Raw genomic sequence first — 18,108 nt, 5'->3', positions numbered from 1 at the left:
GATTTAGAATAGTAGTTATATTTTACTAACCAAATACCGAAAAAAACCGAACCGAACCAAAACTAACCCGATATCCGGGTTGAACACCCGTAATCCAAATGAAGCCAAACTATTGTTTTATTCTCCAAAATATAATAAAAATAATAACTTAATTCCGCGCAAGGCGCGGGTCTTATCCTAGTAATATGAATATAAGCCAAACAATATGAACAGATTTACTAAAAACTACGAATTATACAGACTTTTCACTTCGTCTCATAGTCAGGATTCATTAATTTAAAAATATAACCCACCTATAGCGTCGTATAAAATTAGCAACAATTTTTACAATGTGCTCTCGCAAACCTAGACACTATAAAACAAACTCAGTTCATGTGATATTTCCTTCTAGAATGCGAGAGAAAAAGGTTAACACAAATAAGCCAAAAAAAAATATAAACAAACAATCATAAAATCATCAGCTCATTGAGCTAAGATCTGACCCTTCTTCATCATTTGTCTAAACTCCTTGTAATTAACCCTACCATCACCATCAACATCCACTTGCATTATCATCTTCCTACACTCCTCCAAGGTCTTACCTTGCTTGAGTCCCAAGGAAGACAAGACCGTTTTCAACTCATCCACCGTAATAAACCCATCACCGTTCTGATCGAAAACGTTGAACGCTTCCTTCATATCTTCATCTCCTATCTCATCCTCGTCTTGGATCATTATCGACTTGTAAAGCTCTCCAAACTCTTCAACGTCAACGCAACCGTCGCCGTTCACGTCGATCTTCTCGATCATCTGCGATAGCTCGTTTTCAGGGATTACGATCCCGAGGTTTTTGAATGACTCGTTTAGCTCCTTCTGTGTGATCCGACCGTCTCCGTCCTTGTCGAACATTTGGAACACACGTTTTAGCTCGGTGGAGTCCATTTTTAGGGTTAGGTTTGGATTTAGAGATTGCGTGTGTATTAAGAAATGGTGAAAACAGAGGATGGTGAGACTCCGAGAAGCTGAGAAAGCAGTTCTTTCTTGGCTCCTTGGAGAACCGATGAGGGTAGGTTCAGAAACTAAGGAGAATGTTAAAGAAATGTGATTGAAGACCTTAGCAAATAGTTCGGATAATAACTTGTAAATACGGATAAAAATAGAAGAGGTCGTCCTAGGGCTAGAATATTGTTGGTGGAGAGGAAGTCTCGGGTCTTTTAAATACGGTTCTTTAATATATTTTTTTTGTCAACCGTTCTATAATATTTAAACCTAAAATAAACCCTAAACTTTATTTTTAGTTAGATACAGCACTAATTTACATTATTACGGATTAAGTAAAAAGAAAATCCTAAAACATCAATTCAAACCAAAAGCCGTATTTCCCATTATGGTAACTATAAATTGATTAACTTAGAGTCCGACTGGTGATCATTCTGGAATTAAGAAGAACAAATAGGAAATAAGCATAGATGAATAAAATTGCATGAATGAAAATGAATGATTGTTTTATTCTATATTTAACAAGGAATAACTTTACGAGAAAAAAAAGGTAGAGAATGAGAAGAAAAAATTATTTTTTGTAAATGGTGATTTTTTTAAGAATGCATTATTATTTGGTCATAATTCATATCCTAAGTAATTAGCAGGCGGTTAAAGACTAATTCCGTTGGAGTGGAGTGGTGAACCACTTTGTTGTGCCGTCTCAACTACGTAAAGTCTTTGAATTCACTTTTATAATAAAAACAATAAAGATGATATGTCAACAACAAAATATAATAATCATTTGTCAACTCTTTTTTTATAATGGTATTTGTTCACATTCTCATTTTGATAATCGCTTGTGTTATGGGGAAAAGATATACAAAGAGAAGGTTGGTAAAATTGTAACACGACGCGTTTTAAAAAATAGAAATGAGCCAAAAAAGTGCCCACACGCAGGATCGAACTACGGACCTTCAGTTTACAAGACTGACGCTCTACCACTGAGCTATACGGGCTTCTTGAAAAGAATGTACATACAATGATAATTTTGGAACACAAAGTGTATGTTGAGAATTGAGACCAGATCTAACTACACCGAAAAACTAGCACAGATAAAATCATAAAATTGTGAAATTAAACGAAAGACATAGGAAGTGAATGAACATAAAATTCATATAAAGAGGCAAGAATTCACAGAGTAATTGCCATGAAATGTATCATTACACACATCTTTTACATTATAATAACATTCAAACACAAAAAGACAGTCATCCCCATTCTTCTTCCCACAATAAGAGTTGTTGTAAGAGAGATTTAAGACCACCAAGGGGCATCACCAGTCCTGAAGTCAGTTTCAACCCATGGAACAAACACAACCTTTCCACCATCATCAATATCGGCATGAGCCAAGGCAAGCGACTGCGTTTCATGAAAATCAAGTTTAGCATAGACAGTTTACTTAGAGATATACTAGAGAGAAAGACCAATGTATTTGACTTACCAATGGAGCTGGACCTCTAACAACTCTGCCTTGTGCATTGTATTGGGATCCATGGCAAGGACATAGGAACTTGTTCTCAGCTTTGTTCCATGGCACAACACATCCAAGATGAGTGCACACTGCGTTTATACCGTATGTCGCTAGTGTCTTGTCGTTCTCCACAACTAGGTACGTTGGATCTCCCTATTAACATTAAAAAAAACCCACACCATTGAGATTTTAAATTAGTGTTTCAAGGGCTTAATAACTTCTTCCATCTTCTTATAGCAGCAAGGGATATTTTACCTTCAATCCTTGGGTCAAGGTTCGATCACCAGCACCATGAGTCTTGAGCCACTCCGCTGCAATTACATCGTTTCCAAGTGCATCCTTGGCTGGTGTACCACCACCTTCACCTCCTGATCTGCATTTTTTTCAAAGAAACGTTAGAGATTAAAGAAACCAAGAACAATGAACTGAAAAAAACTCTCAATGAAGTCTCATTGATCTCACAACATCTCAGTAAGATAAAAAGAAACTGTCTCCAGTTGTTCTAACCAGTGTTTTATCGGTCTAGTCAGCAAATTGGATCTGAACAAAACAATTTTTTCAAATCAGTTTTTCAAAAAATCACGTTTAAAAAATCGGTGTAGACACCCACCTAAACATTTATCCTCTATAAAGCGTATAACCACCGCCTAGCGATTTCTTGAACATTAGTTCTAACTAGTAACTACACATTGAAGTCAGATAGAACCACAAGCTAAAAGCATATAGAGCAAATGAAAACTTCACACTCAAGCAAAACTCAACACAAAGAGGTAATAAAATTTATGAACTGTTATTGTAATAACATCTCAGTAACACCAAAGAAACCATCTAACATTATTCATAATTTCATATTAGACTGAAACAGGACACTACTCTTAAGGCTTTTTGTAACAATAAGAGTCTCGAGATAAATTCCTAATGCAATAATCAATGTTCAAAAAAAAAAATGAAGAAGGCAAGAGCCATGAGATTAAAAAGGGAAAGTGACCCAGGAGGAGCAAAGAAGGTAGCGTAAGGCACAAGCATAAAGCCAGTAGGTAAAGAAAGAGCTCCGACAAGAAGAAGATTCAAAAGCTTCCTCTTCTCCATATCTGGAACATTTTCCGCTGGAATACTCGTCGCCTGACAAGCGATTCTCAGACCAATCTTCTCCTTCCTCACCATCTGGTGACTCGTCCTCGCTGGCTTCACGAACATCCCACGCGACATCATCGCCAACATAGTAGCACTTCTGCTCGAACCAAGCTGCACCCACGACAACAAAACTCAAGAATAAACAAGACCCATGAAACAAGAAAGAGACTTTTTGATTAAATGATCGAGAGAGTGAAACCTGAGTAGCAGGGGAAATGGGAGAGGACGCCATTGATGGATGTAGTCCTCGAAAGCTTTAGTCGAAAACGTGAAAGTGTTTTGATGATATGGAGGAGGAAGAGAGATTTAAGACCATTGAAGCAGATAAGGCACGCGCCAGCCTCTGATTCCACATAGCCACAGATTTTGGATTTCCTGATGACGTAATCATAAAATGGGCTTTAAACGGGCCAAAACAAAACTAAATTGGTTGGTTATTAGCTGGTAGGCCCATGTTATCAATGATACTAGTTAGAAGCCATATTCTCTAATGGTTATTTGTCAGAAACCATTAGCAGTCAGCAGATCACCTGGTTTCAGTTAGATTAAAGATTGGTTTTCATGCACAATTATTAAAGATTTTCAGTAAGTTTGCATGCACAGTATTAAAGATTTCCAGTAAGTTTGTTTTAATCATTTCCACAAAGTAATTTTTTTAATAAATAACCTCCAAACCTAATGTAAAACCATTAGTAGAGATCACTGGTTTCAACTATGCATGTTTTTTCACGATATTTCCCATTATTAAGAGATGAGTGGCTAAACAAATGGACTTTATAGTGGGCAGATTAATCTGTTTCAGCCCATATAGTTAAAAATGTATTTTGATTAAACAAAAGAGGAGAAGGTAAATTACTAAGTAAAGAGGCACCGAGAGTTGATCAAAAAAAAAAAGAGGCACCGAGAGTCAAAGAAACAAGTTTAGGTGACATGATGAAATGTGCATGGCGTGAGACTCTGAGAGACATGCACTCATCACGTGCTTGCATGTGTGTCTCTTTGCTTTCTATATCTCTCCTTTTTTTTTGCTTAGTTTTTTTGAAAATTATTATTTTTGCTTAGTAATGTTAAATAGATAATCCCCAATTCATAATTGTCTTTCTTAATTGGCTAATCAGTTTCACATTATTAATTAGGCACGTAAATATGGAAATGACCCATATCCGTTGCCATTTTTGCCTTGAATCTTTCACCACTTAGATTTAACACTAATCCAAAGTTATATTCTTAATTTTAATCAGATTAAAAACCCCTAAAATAAATAAATAAAACATTCTTAAGCCTTTTGACTATTATATTTTTATCGTTTTTAATTATTTTTGTATTAAAGTATCGTTTTAGGTCGAATGTTTGGCCTTTAATTTTGTAAGAAGGGTAGAAAATGGTGATTTGCCTTATTGTTTATATAGGAGTCACGATTCGGCGTGATTAGTGTTTTCATTTGATTGAGATATATTATATAAAATAAAAAATAATCAAAATATGAACTTGTAAATTACAACTACTTTCTAAACCAACTAAAATGATTTTGATCATTCTTTCTATTGTCTTATAGTCATGACTTTTTCGGTCGGCTCTATTTTGGTAATGGTTAGAAAAGCAGAACATGCGAATGTTCTTTTTAAATGGATATATTCACGAAAAAGAATACATTAATGTTACAGAAACATAAAACTCCTTAGAAGAAATTATAATAATTCAATTGATTTGTGGGAGTGCTTTTAGGCTTTCCCTTTATCCAATGCATCATATCTTTCCTGTCCTCTTTCCAACAATGCATCATATCTTAAACCTTGAAAATTCGTTAGGTAAAAGTAAAACTGTATCAACTTTTTCGGGTGCTTATAATTCCAGTAAATAAATGCATTTGCTCCATATTTATAGAATGGCATTAAGTCTTTTTCTTGCATTTATTAAAAGATAACACATAAACTTTCAAAGTATACATATTCACTTGGACCCGACATGCAACTAATCACACTTGCAAACAATTTGGAAATTTACATTATCTTTTATTGCTTAGTGTATTTGCAAACAATTTTCATAGGATGCTATACATTAAGCATATAATATTATGACGAAAATGATAGTTTAGTTATAAATATATGAAAATACAAATATAGTTTAAAGATGGCGCGATGGCGAAGCAAGGCACCCCAAGGCAAATAAGTGAGCTCATAAAGTCACTGACGCTTCGTCTAATATTCGTCTGCTCCCTTTTCTATCCTTTTCATTTTATTTAGTGGGTTATTTACAAGAAAAGGCACCTCCTATGCTTTATACGAGATTGCAATTCTTGAATCATACGAGATTTAGATATAACCAAAGTAGTTAATATTAGTAATACATCTAACTCACGCCCATACACTACTATAAAAACGGAAAATTATCATATATATAATATATTGTTTATATTTCTCTCAATGTTTTGCTGTGAGTTTTCTAATACATTTCTTCCATGTTTAGGATTGAACAATTGGAGCGTGAATAGGTGGGATTGTACACACAAATGCATTACAATCAAGAGATTTTAAACCTTGATTATGATTCTATACTATATTAGTAATAAATTTAATTCATAACCAAAAATTAGTTCAAAGATGAAGGATTGTACTTATATATCATCCACAATTTTTAGAAAAGTTTTGATGTTGGACTAATAAAAGTTTTAAAGACAGAAGATAAACTAATAATCTTGAATTTAGCAACCCCTCCTCCATTAGTCAATTTCACATTTAACTATCAGTTACTTGTAATCTCCGTTATCAACTTGTTATTTTTACTATATGCATGTCCAAGCTTTGGATTCCACGGGGAATTACAAAGCTCATCGGTTTCAATTATTCATACGACAATAAACAAATCATGTGTCTTGCTTGTACATTTGGTAACTACATATATAGAATATGGCAAACACATATTTCATTAAGGTTTCTTAATTAAGATTCTTTTGTAAAATGCATGCGTTGATCATGATGAAACCTTGTGGCTATTAGATGACCGGTCAATGCACATATACCTCTCTATACATAGAGGTTTCCAATGATAATCGACTTATTATTGACACGTCTTACTTAAAATTTGTTAAAAGCAGATATTAATGAGATAATATACATTAATTAGTCATGCAACTAGAAATGTTGGTATATAGTGTCATGATTTGGTCGTGGATCTCTCACTCTGTTCCACACACTCTGCAGTTGCAGAAATAAACAGCAGGTTCTTTGATTTATAATTGGTTGTTTATTTTTGTAATTCTCTGGAATGTCAACATATAATATATACATATCTGGGGTGGGAGTTTTATTTTTAGTGATTAGAGATTAATATATATATATATATATATATATATATATATATATATAATATAATCTTTTCTGTTGGGAACCTGAATCTCTCCGGACCAAACTAATCACAAAATATTCAAGCACCTTGATAATAATGTAGTAGTAAAAGACTGAAGTGCATCTGCTGATCTACTATGTAGTTTATAAATTACTGAGAATTATACAGATTATCTAATAGACAGTTAAAAAAGTAACAATAAGGATATGCTTTGCATCATTGTTAGTGTATGGACTATTGCGGAAAGTAAGAAAGAAAAAAGCAAAGCAAAGCAAAGAAGTACCCTTTAGTCTTCAAACAAAGTAGGTGGATGGCCCTTGAGAATTTGGGTGTTATTCACTAATCAACATACTTTGAATCATTTTTTTTGTTTCATATAACTTTGAATCTTCATTTATTTGATTTTTTTTGTAAACATTAATTTGAATTTAATCCCTTCTTCTTATGCGATTACCAGTCTCAAACAGGTATGATTAATATCTCTCTTCTTTGTTAGTCATATTAGGTTAGCACTGTCACTTTCTATTGCTTATTAGCTAATACGCCAAAACTAAAACGCTTGTTTCCTTACGTTACATGCATAACTTATATTTTCTTTACATCTTATTTAAGTTAGGTACTATTTATTACTAACGGTCAGTCAAATGCCTTTTTCATTTCGTTCACATCTTGAATTTCAGAGGGCTTGATATTTCACATTGTGTAGCATATATAATAATATACTTTTTTTAATGTTTTTTCTTTTTGTAGTTATCGTCAAAAAAAAAAAGACAGACAGGCTTTGGCAGTAAAAGATAAAAGTAAAAAAAGAGGGTTGTTCAAATGGCATATTCATCACATGGCAGTTTGTTCATTGACTTATCAATTTTCTTTATTGACTTAAAAACATAATTAATTTGAATACCTATAATATTGGGAAATTCAAAACCTAACAAAAGGTGAGTACAAAGACTTAAGGACAAGGAAACCAAGCTGTCACAACCTAATTAACAAATGTATGATAAAATAAGAAAACAAGACTAAGATTTCCAAAAGTTAATTAATGTTTGTAACTGTTAGGACGAGATTCCAAAGTGGCGAATCTTTTGATGGGATTTTATAAACGGCGAATCTCCAAAATAACACATTTCTAAGTTTATATCACAAAAATAGCACTCAAAAACTAAAATGACCAAAATAGCACCTTTCTAAGTTTATCATTTGAAAATTTTAATTTTTTTATTTTTCAAAATTTGAAATCTTATCCCCAAAACCTCATTTCTCAACTCTAAACCCTAAACCCTAAACTCTAAACCCTAAACCCAAAACCATAAACTCTAAACCCTAAACTCTAAACCCTAAACCCAAAACCATAAACTCTAAACCCTAAACTCTAAACCCTAAACCCAAAACCATAAACTCTAAACCCTAAACTCTAAACCCTAAACCCAAAACCATAAACTCTAAACCCTAAACTCTAAACCCTAAACCCTAAATCCTAAACCCTAAACCCTAAACTCTAAACCCTAAACCCTAAACCCTAAATCCTAAACCTCACCCTTTAACTCTAAACCCTAAGTTTGTGACTTTTGATAAAACATTAACTGCTATTTTTGTGACTTTTGATCTTGAATGCTAGTTTGGGAACATAAACTTGATTTAGTGCTATTTTTGTATTTTTCTCTTTTATAAATACAACAATACTTTAATACAGAACTTCATTAATTACTGCGCGCGTGAGTTGGTTAAAAATATGGTTTGATGATGAATGATAGTGTATCAAACCAAGAAAAGATATGTGCTAAAGATGTAGAAAAACAAAAATGTTATGCATGATCTAAACTTGATGAAGAATCTCTTTATGTAGTAATAAAGACTTGATTTACCTATATCAGAATCTTAACTAGGAACAGATGAATTTAAGATTTTAACTTGATGAAGAATATCTTTATGTAGTAATTAAGACTTGATTTACCTATATTAGAATCTTAACTATGAACTATTAACGAGAAAAATCGAATAACTACTTTAAAAAAAAAATGGAATAATTACAGAGCGATGATCATATGTTAATAACTCAAAAAAGATAGATTAAGTAAGAAAGGAAGAGTAATAGCAGTATCCCTCAAAAGACCAAAACACCATCTCTCTCACAATAAAGTCAGCTTCTCTCTTTTAATGTCTCCCTCCTCTCTATCTCTCTCTTCTTCTTGAGCAGAGACTCTCACTAGTCACTACTCTCTCTCAGTCAATCAATGGAGTTTCATCTCGAACACCCTCTCTCACATTCTCCTTCTATCCACAACAACAAAAACGAAACAAATTTCAACGATGATACTTTACCACCACACTCTCTCTTCCTCGTCGAACCACAACACATGCCTTCTCCTCATTACTTCCACACCCTCAAATCCTCGGCTTCTCTCCTATCTAATCGAAACCACGCCATTTCTTCAATCATTAAGGTCTCTTTAACAAACTTCTACTGAGTCATTATCTTGTAAGAAAAACTTATACCCTTTTTGATGGTTTACTAACTTTGCAGTATTCAAGAAAACTCGACGACCCTTCTCTGACGTATCTTGCGGTGAATTATCTAGACAGGTTCTTGTCCAGTGAAGATATGATGCCGGTAAGAAAAAAACAGAACATGTCCTAATGTTTCATCTGAGATTTGACTTTGTTTTTTAATTTATAATTATTGTTTTTCTTTGACAGCAATCAAAGCCTTGGATTCTCAAGCTTATCTCTCTTTCTTGTGTCTCTTTGTCTGCTAAAATGAGAAAGCCAGATATATCTGTCTGTGATCTTCCGGTAAGAGACCTCCACTAGAAAGGACACTGATCATTGTATCTAAGGTTCCGGGTTCGGGTCCGAATGGCCGTTAGGACGAAACTAATATTATATGATGTGGTTTTGGGTTTGAGGGGATTAACATATGCTTCGGTCTCGAACCTCCTTGTATTCAAAAACAAAAAGAATGTATGTATGTGCTTCATACTTTCATGTGTATGAAGAATTTGAATTTTTCAGGTGGAAGGTGAGATGTTTGATGCTCAGATGATAGAGAGAATGGAGAATGTGATCTTAGGAGCTCTTAAATGGCGAATGCGCTCTGTTACTCCCTTCTCCTTTCTCTCCTTCTTCCTTAGCCTTCTCTTCGAGCTCGAAGAAGATCATTCAGTACTTAAACATTCACTCAAAGCTCAAGCTACTGATCTCACTTTCAATCTTCAACATGGTATAAAACAATTGAATGTTTCACAACTTCTTCAATTAGTCTAAATCTAAAACATCTTTTGGAATTTTTTTTTGGCAGATATCAAGTTCCTAGAGTTTAAACCATCAGTGGTTGCAGCAGCTGCACTTCTCTTTGCTTCTTCTGAGCTTTGTCCTCAACAGTTTCCATGTTTCAGTAACAGAATATGCCAATGCACATATGTAAATAAGGTAAAAAAAAGTTGTAACCATCTCAAACTTTGTTTTGAAAACCGCGCACTAAATTGATATGTTTTGGGTTAAAGGATGAGTTAATGGAGTGTTACAAGGCAATGCAAGAGAGAGATGTAGTTGAAGACAACGAAGGAAGCAATGACACAGCAATAAATGTACTTGACCAGCAATTCTCTAGCTGTGAAGAAAGTGCAATCACAGCTTCGTCACCTAAGAGGAGGAAAACTATTACTACTAGTCGATGTTAAGCTGAAAAGGTGGTTTAATGGTCAGACATAATCTCCAGCCAATGCAATCACTTCAAAACCACTTATGATCGTCCCCTTTTGAAAGAGACACTTTGCTCTTGCTTCTTTCTTCATCTCTGCTTCAAAATAAGCCATTACTCTCTTCATGGAAGATGAGAGAGTGATGAATGATCAAAACACCATATCTCATTGCTCCTTCCTTTGGACCACATCATAAAGCTCAAAAAATGAAGAAAAAAAAAATCAATCAATGTGTGTTATTTTTATCTATCATCATGTTCTGTATTTACAGTTTTGGTTTCTGCAGTTAAGTTGTTTCACTTGAAGTGGAATAATCAATAAATATGTGTTCTTACGTAATGTATATAACCTATGGTTTATGTTACTTACTAGATGGACACCAATGTGGTCACGAGAAGAAAACTATTGAATTTAATTTTCAGGCATAAGATTTTGTCTTATGAGACTTCGTTATCCGAGTTATATGGATCCAGTTGCCAGAATCTCTGTTGCCGGCAGGCACGATGATACTCTTTGGACCACTTTACAGTTTTGAATCATTCAATTGCTTTTGTTCTTACTGCAAGGCTGTAACAAAACAATTGACCATCCGGTTTACCAGAATCAAAATTGAACCGAAAACTAAACTGAAAACCCGGATTGGACTCAAACAAACATTTAAGAGAAAGAGATTGAAAGACTCTTTGCAATCTATAATATCTCAAACTGTGCTTAAAAGAATGTATAACATATGTTTTTTAGTTTCAGACATTATTGAGAAGCTGGAAAAAAGAAACAAAGCTTCTCTGATGTAACTTTTAATGCACAACAACAAAGTAAAACATAAAGAGAAGATATTGAAGAGAGAAAACCATCTTCTTCATCATTACCTCTCAGATAGGTCCAAGATTGCCTTCGCTACGAGTTCTACGCATAGAGAGCTCTGATCTCAGAGTAGCCAACCTATCACCACTCGCAGCGCAATAGTTCTCGTAAGCAGCTGGTGATACTTTGTGTCCCACAGGTGGAAGACGGCTGCTGCTTCTCTCCTTTGATGATCTTTTCTGCACACCCGAAGAAGCTTTACGAGCTGCGGATGATGATCCAGCTTTGTGTGTACTCGAAGCACCGTGGCTACTCTTCCTGCCGTTGTTTTTGAGCTCTGATCTGAGACCTCGTTCCAACTGAAGCGTGCTTGTCCCTAGCCTAGCGTCTTTAGCGCCTTGTCTGTTATAGTACACCAAATGTGGCAAGAGCCCCAAAAGATACTTTCTCAGTTGCTCATCGCCAACGTTCTTCTGCGCAGGGTTGCCTTCCAAGCTTATAGCCTGGAGAGAACTGTAGTTTGCAGCGAGCAGGCCGAGACATTTGGTGGTTGAAAACTTATTGAAGCGTAGATCCAAGACGGCCAGCTTCAAGAGACGATGAAGACCCTCGATTTCGCTAATCTTGTTCCCAGCTAAGTATAGTTCTTTCAGGGAGGAGCAAGAAGCCAAACCTAACCCAACAACAACAAAGATAGAAAGCAAAGTACATCAAACATAGATGGTTTCAATGTAGCTGAGCAAAGAAGTCATACCATGACCAAGTCTCAGTATCTTGTTGTAACGCAGGTCTAACACTCGAAGCCGAGTGAGTTCACGCAGCCCCTCGATCACCGAGATACAGTTCTTTGACAAGTTCAATGCATGTAGTCCTCGAGGAAAAGCACCAGCGGTTATCTTAACTGTAACATTGTATTAAGATCAGTAACAATAGACGGAAACACATAAACAATCACAGGGCAATAGAGTCTCTCTACCTATTGCATTTCCTGAGAGATTGAGAACTCTCAGACCAACGAATTTGCTTAGGAGTGGTATCACAACAAGGCCACGGCTAACCAGCTGAGCTGTGGTTGCAGCACTACTCAGAGAAGAGAAATACTTTTTCGCAGCCTCCATTCCAGGAGTTGGCCTCATGACATCTACACTAGGAGAAGCAGCTGTTGTTAGCTCCGGTTCTCTTTGAAACTCATCATCGTTTATTTCATCGGCTTCTTCCGCTGAGGAGTTTACATGCTGAAGGTCATTGACCCAATCATCAATACGCTTGAATCTAGAATCCTTTCCTGGATATCCTGCATGCTGGTTTGATGTTTCTCCTTTGATAAACTCTGTTGAGTTGAGCTCGTCTGTAGCTGGTACTATCCAATCTTTTGCCATGGAAGAATAACCATTTGCATCATCATCATAGTCTTGATTTCGCTTCGCTTTTGCATCAGTTTCGTGGACAGGTTTATTATCTCTCTGGCGTCTGCCAAGAGCACAAAGATCATCTGAGGATCTTGAAGAGTATTTGAGAGGTGAAGATTTCCCTGAAGCAGAGTCTGCGATATTAGGCATTGAGTTCGACCTCACAAGCAATGGTGAACCATAAGGCGTTTGGCTGTTTGAGTTCTCCATCTGTTCACCGTATAAGGAGATATCATCATTACGAAGATCTCCAACCGAGAAAATGGACCCATAGAGCGCTTGATCAGAGCCCTGGCAAGCAGAAACCGAACCTGGAGCATCTTTCTGATACACATTAGGACTTCTTTCTAAACGCTTGTTGCTGCTCATTCCTGCCGCGAGAGTCTCCCTCTGTTCAAGAGAGTTTGGAGAACCAACCCGATCTGTGCCATCGTCTGTTCCATTCTCCGTAGCGTCCCTCCCGTCCAAGTAGAGCTCATCTCCATGAGACTGACTTTTCTTGAGATGACATACATGATGATGCTTCCCAGTTTCTTGAGGAGGTTTAATCTCCTCAGATTTCCAGATACGCTCAATAGCAGCGGTAGAGTCATCAGCTAGCTTGCTGCTTTCACCAATGGAAGAGCTCAATCCTTTTGAGTTAGATCCATCTTCTCTGATCACTCGTTCTGACAACCCTTCCACGGATTCCTGTATCACCGGAACATGAACAAAACGGTTATACAGTAACAAGAGTCAATGATGTTCCAGAGCTTTACCTTAGGTCTATGGCGAGGGATGCGGGAGTTGAAGCAGAAAAACCTTACCATTGTGCCAAACTCAATAACATATACAACATAACCCACTAGAACTATAAAAAAAAAAAAAGCTAAAAAAAATGTTCCAACTCAAAAGACAACTATAAACAACAAGATCAAAGTTATCCTGGAGGTTGATTGATGTGTGTGCGTTAAGTAACGTTAGCCGTAATCAAGGGTGAGACCCTGAGAGACACGACGGAGCCTCCAAATGATTGAAGCGAGAGAAACCCTGGGGAGAGGAGAGAGTGAAGTCACCACATCAAGGCCACCCCACACCTGTGCAGAGGTGCGAGAAGCACGCGGCTTTGCAGAAGCGGCCAGAGTGTAATAACAACTTGATCTCGAGCTTAACAAATGCCCAATTCCTCTTAAAACTCCTAATAAAATTGAATAAACAATGAGACATGACCCAAATGAAAAAAAGCAAGAATCTTTCTGCAATTCAGATCACAACAACTTAATATACCAAAGATGAAGAACACTAGGGTTACAGAGAATCAATCCTACCGTCAAAATCGAATCGAACAAGACGATGTCTCAAACCGTTCGACGAAATTACAGGGAATCAAAAGGTCAACTAACAACCCAAACACCGCAACAGCAAATCACAAGCCCTAATTGCAAAAAACTACAATCGAGAACGAAGCCCAAACATAGAATCGGAGATCGGAGGAATCGGAAGAGAGAGAGAAGAGAGGAAACATTCTCACCAGAGAGCGACGCGAGATTTGAAATGGAGAGGAGGATTGAGAGCGAACAGATTCGAAATCAAGCTTCAGAGAAAACGATTATCTTCAAAATGAGAGAGACTCTGAGGAGGCAAAAAGACACGCTTTCCCTAAACAAAAAAAAAAAAAACTTGTTTGGACGGAATCATAATAGAACGACGACCACACACTTTTTTTTTTTTTTTTTTTACCAAAGTTGTCAACGGCTCTGGTTTTTTTCAAGCTTCTGTTCACACACACATTAACTGTTTTTATTTGTTTGACTTATTACAAACCGGACCGCCATTTACGTAATAAACCGGCTGATCAAATCCTTCTTGTGGGCTTTAAATGGGCTAATCCTGCTTGCTATTCTTTTGAATCGCAAGCTTCGTGTGGCCTTCCCAATTTAGCTAAGAAATTCAATAACCGGTACCGGTTTAGGAACAAAGCAAAACCCAAAGAATTCAAAAATTCAAACCTAACTATAGAATATATGAAAAAAACAAAACATCTGAATCATCCAAATTTATCATTTTAATTTTAATTATTTTAATTATTATGTGTGTTAATATTTTCTAGACATACTATTTGGTAAAACATAATTTTTTTGTTTGGTTCAGATTGTTTTGGATATAGTAAATTTAGATTCCTGTTTGGATATTTATATCCAATCAGGTTTGGTATTCGGATTCGGATATATTGTCCATGCTTAGAGGCCATTACATACATACATACAATAGTTAAATAGCTCACTGCTTCTTTCATTGTATCACTTTGATAGACATATTATGGATACCAAAATGTAGAAAAAGCTCTAACATTTTTTCACTTACCTATTAAAACCATGTAACCTTTATTCACATCCTAAACGGTATAAACAAACCGAAAAATTTCCTAATCTTCTTCCTTTGTACTTCTTAAACTTAATCCATAGAAGAGCTAGATTCTTCCGTCTCGTCTCCATTGAAACTAGACGGCAACTCCACACCAGACCTACAACATCCTCAGTCAATTTCATCTCTCTGTTGTGACAACAAATATACATTATGATGATTTTTTTACCAACCGGTTTATCTGGTCTTTTCTTTCAAAAGTCTCGCTGTAGACTTGCTGAGGATAGCCATGTTTCAATCGTTTGGTAACCTTTTTTAACAGAAGAAAAGATTAAGGTTAAGAACAATGCTGGACCCTTCAAACTCTCAAGTATGCTTAAACTTCAAACTCACCAGCGGTTCACCGGTTGAATGCAATTTTTCTCTATGCATTTTCATATGATTTATCTTCTCTCCATGATACTTTCCCACCTTACCACACAAAACACAAGTCATATTTCTTCAATACAAGAGTAAGGAATGAACATGTAGGGTTAGATGTATTGGAGAAATCATTACCATTCCAGAAGATGTATCTCTCTCCATTGAATCAGAGGATCGGCTGCCACTCAGAGGCAACATGTTTGAAGATTTAGTGAGATACCCGGTCTTGCGTCCACCATTGAGTATACTTTTATCATAATCATGAGTCTGACTGGTTCCAGAGAGATTATGGAAGTTGTCAATCAGATTGTTTCTCGAACCTTCAGCCCGACCTTTGGAGCTTATATGACTCTTCTTGCTGTTTGTTAGAGGGACTCCTTGAGGTGGACCTTTGCGGTCAGGGACAGTGTTAGAGTAACTGAGAGAAGGGGATTTAAAACTTGGCTCCCGAAGACTCTGCTTATCTCCTAGACCAGGCTCCATTCCACCCATCATGTCATCATCATCATCATCATCATCATCATCATCCTCCTCCTCCTCCTCTGATGAATATGGATCTGACGAAAGCATCTTCGGTTTACGAGCTGGTTCATAGCTCTATTACAAGACATCAAAACATAAAGAAACTTAGTTTATGATCCTATGGATATGTAAAAAAGAAGAAGAAAGGCTTCAAGAAATTCACTTACAGGACCAGGAACAAAGCTCTTCCTAGTTCCAGTGAAGTATGGAGGCTGAGACCGTCTTTGATTCCCAACATAGATTGGCTCTGACACACAAAGAAGATGACTTTAGCTTCTCTGAACCACTAACTCAATAAAGCTACAACATTTTTTTATCATGACTCACCTTGAACTATAACATTATTAGTCTGAGGCTCAAATGCACCAGGAGGAAGAGGATCAAACTCAACTCCCAAAGGAGGACCATCCTCTCGGTACTGTCTTCCTAATTGTCTCTTTACCGCAGTAATAGCAACATTCTCACTATCTCCCTTCACTTTCAAGTACCCTGAAGGCTTACTAGCCCCATGGCTTCTCATAGCCTGAGGATGATGCTCACTACGTCCAACGTATCTAGAACTCTCCACATCTTTGCTAGAGACAAGATTCTTATGCAACGACGAGCGACGTTCCGAAGATGTGCTATCTTCACCATCATCATCATAAAGCCTTTGACTTTCGACTTCCCTTGCCTTCGGGTTCCAATAATCGGTTTGCTTAGTGCTACCGCATGAATCCTGTCGAAGCACGCTGCCACGATCCTGAAGAACAACGCTTGACCGATCTTGGCTCCCTATGTTGTTCCCATCTTCTTTAACAGAACGTTTGTCCTTTAACCTTCTGTGGCAGAACCAGCCTGAAACTTGCTTCTCGGTTAAGCCTATTTCCTCTGCTATCTTAGCCTTCATTTCTTCGCTCGGGTACTTATGCTCTGTAAAGAAAGCAAATCACAAGCATATAAATACAACTTGGCATAAAGGAACATATACACAAAACATAAGTCCATTAACTACCATTGTAGAAATTCTCAAGGGCCATGACTTGCATAGGAGTCTTAAGCTTCCGTTTCTTGCTGTTCTCTGCAGAGTGTTTATCGCCATCAGCAGGCATCTCTCCTGAATCTATTAAACAGAAAACACATAGCTTGATTTAACCATAACCAAGAGATTAATCACAAGACCAAAATCAAAACTTTTGATTATGTATTTATTTTCCTACAATTTTTTTTTACAGTAATTCTGCAATTTAGACCTTAAATCTACACAAATTTCACATAAATGATTCAACTTTAGCACCAAAACACCAATCAAAACAATTAGAAGAGCAAAATCTACAAAAGTTTTCCTACAAATGCTGCCATTCAAGCCTTAAATCTACACAAGTTTCGCACAAACAAAAGGATTCAGCTTTATCAGTTTTTGACGTTTCTATGATCTGCCAAAACAACCCTCCAGATGTTTTTAGCTCCATTGTTAGTACCAAAACGCTCAAAAAATCACGGTTCCTTTGATGGGTTTCACTAATTAAAACTACAAAACATGGGAATCGCATTGTGATTCGACAGACAACATGAACTCGAGAGGATCATTGAAAAAGCTATTCTCTCACGTAAATTAGCAGGAAAGAGGAAGAAAAATAGCAATATAATAATGGAAAAGACAGATATTGAACCTGAGAGCATGTTTCCAGAGATTGATGGATCAAAAGTTCCAAAACCTAATCAAAACTCTGATTTTCTCATCCGAGGAAGAAGAAGAAAACAACTCTCTTCACGAACAATTCAATCGGTTTCACATCCGGGTTAGCTACAAACCGATGGGTGAGATTTGAAAATTCTTGGTTTGTCCGGTACATGGCAAATTGGCAACCAAATAAACTAAATAAATTAACCGAATTATACCAATTTTACTTGACTAATTTTGGTTTTCACCCAATTAACCGTATTTCAACACAAA

The 18,108-nt window shown here is 36.4% G+C and overlaps 5 protein-coding genes and 1 non-coding gene across 6 annotated transcripts; 1 reads left to right on the top strand and 5 right to left on the bottom strand.

Moving 5' to 3' along the window:
* Positions 1-275: 275 nt before the first annotated feature.
* On the bottom strand, positions 276-1,084 carry LOC106315454 (calmodulin-like protein 6). The gene has a single exon (XM_013753184.1). It carries the CDS (start codon positions 919-921, stop codon positions 463-465), a length of 459 nt encoding a protein of 152 aa, XP_013608638.1. The 5' UTR covers positions 922-1,084; the 3' UTR covers positions 276-462.
* Positions 1,085-1,904: 820 nt separating this feature from the next.
* On the bottom strand, positions 1,905-1,976 carry TRNAT-UGU. Its single transcript has one exon. It is a non-coding gene; the product is annotated as a tRNA-Thr (tRNA).
* A 102-nt stretch (positions 1,977-2,078) lies between these two features.
* Positions 2,079-3,956, bottom strand: LOC106315451 (cytochrome b6-f complex iron-sulfur subunit, chloroplastic). The gene is made up of 5 exons (XM_013753178.1): positions 3,825-3,956; positions 3,480-3,736; positions 2,747-2,864; positions 2,462-2,644; positions 2,079-2,379 (listed from the first exon to the last, which is right to left on the bottom strand). The coding sequence occupies exons 1-5, from the start codon at positions 3,855-3,857 to the stop codon at positions 2,275-2,277; spliced, it is 696 nt and encodes a 231-aa protein (XP_013608632.1). The 5' UTR covers positions 3,858-3,956; the 3' UTR covers positions 2,079-2,274.
* A 5,136-nt stretch (positions 3,957-9,092) lies between these two features.
* LOC106315450 (putative cyclin-D6-1) lies at positions 9,093-11,081 on the top strand. The gene is made up of 6 exons (XM_013753177.1): positions 9,093-9,414; positions 9,495-9,581; positions 9,668-9,763; positions 9,983-10,190; positions 10,269-10,399; positions 10,474-11,081. The coding sequence occupies exons 1-6, from the start codon at positions 9,205-9,207 to the stop codon at positions 10,648-10,650; spliced, it is 909 nt and encodes a 302-aa protein (XP_013608631.1). The 5' UTR covers positions 9,093-9,204; the 3' UTR covers positions 10,651-11,081.
* Positions 11,082-11,353: 272 nt separating this feature from the next.
* On the bottom strand, positions 11,354-14,528 carry LOC106315446. The gene is made up of 5 exons (XM_013753174.1): positions 14,395-14,528; positions 13,643-14,061; positions 12,452-13,574; positions 12,230-12,376; positions 11,354-12,148 (listed from the first exon to the last, which is right to left on the bottom strand). The coding sequence occupies exons 2-5, from the start codon at positions 13,691-13,693 to the stop codon at positions 11,544-11,546; spliced, it is 1,926 nt and encodes a 641-aa protein (XP_013608628.1). The 5' UTR covers positions 13,694-14,061; positions 14,395-14,528; the 3' UTR covers positions 11,354-11,543.
* A 603-nt stretch (positions 14,529-15,131) lies between these two features.
* LOC106315448 lies at positions 15,132-17,950 on the bottom strand. Its single transcript, XM_013753176.1, has 8 exons — positions 17,825-17,950; positions 17,167-17,274; positions 16,500-17,084; positions 16,340-16,419; positions 15,786-16,247; positions 15,621-15,698; positions 15,461-15,537; positions 15,132-15,387 (listed from the first exon to the last, which is right to left on the bottom strand). The coding sequence occupies exons 1-8, from the start codon at positions 17,832-17,834 to the stop codon at positions 15,318-15,320; spliced, it is 1,470 nt and encodes a 489-aa protein (XP_013608630.1). The 5' UTR covers positions 17,835-17,950; the 3' UTR covers positions 15,132-15,317.
* Between the last annotated feature and the right edge of the window lie 158 nt (positions 17,951-18,108).

This window comes from Brassica oleracea, chromosome C9 (assembly GCF_000695525.1).
Source record: "Brassica oleracea var. oleracea cultivar TO1000 chromosome C9, BOL, whole genome shotgun sequence".
NCBI classification, from domain to species: Eukaryota; Viridiplantae; Streptophyta; class Magnoliopsida; order Brassicales; family Brassicaceae; genus Brassica; species Brassica oleracea.
Note: the sequence above shows the minus strand (reverse complement) of the source record. Positions and strands in the feature narration are given on the sequence as shown.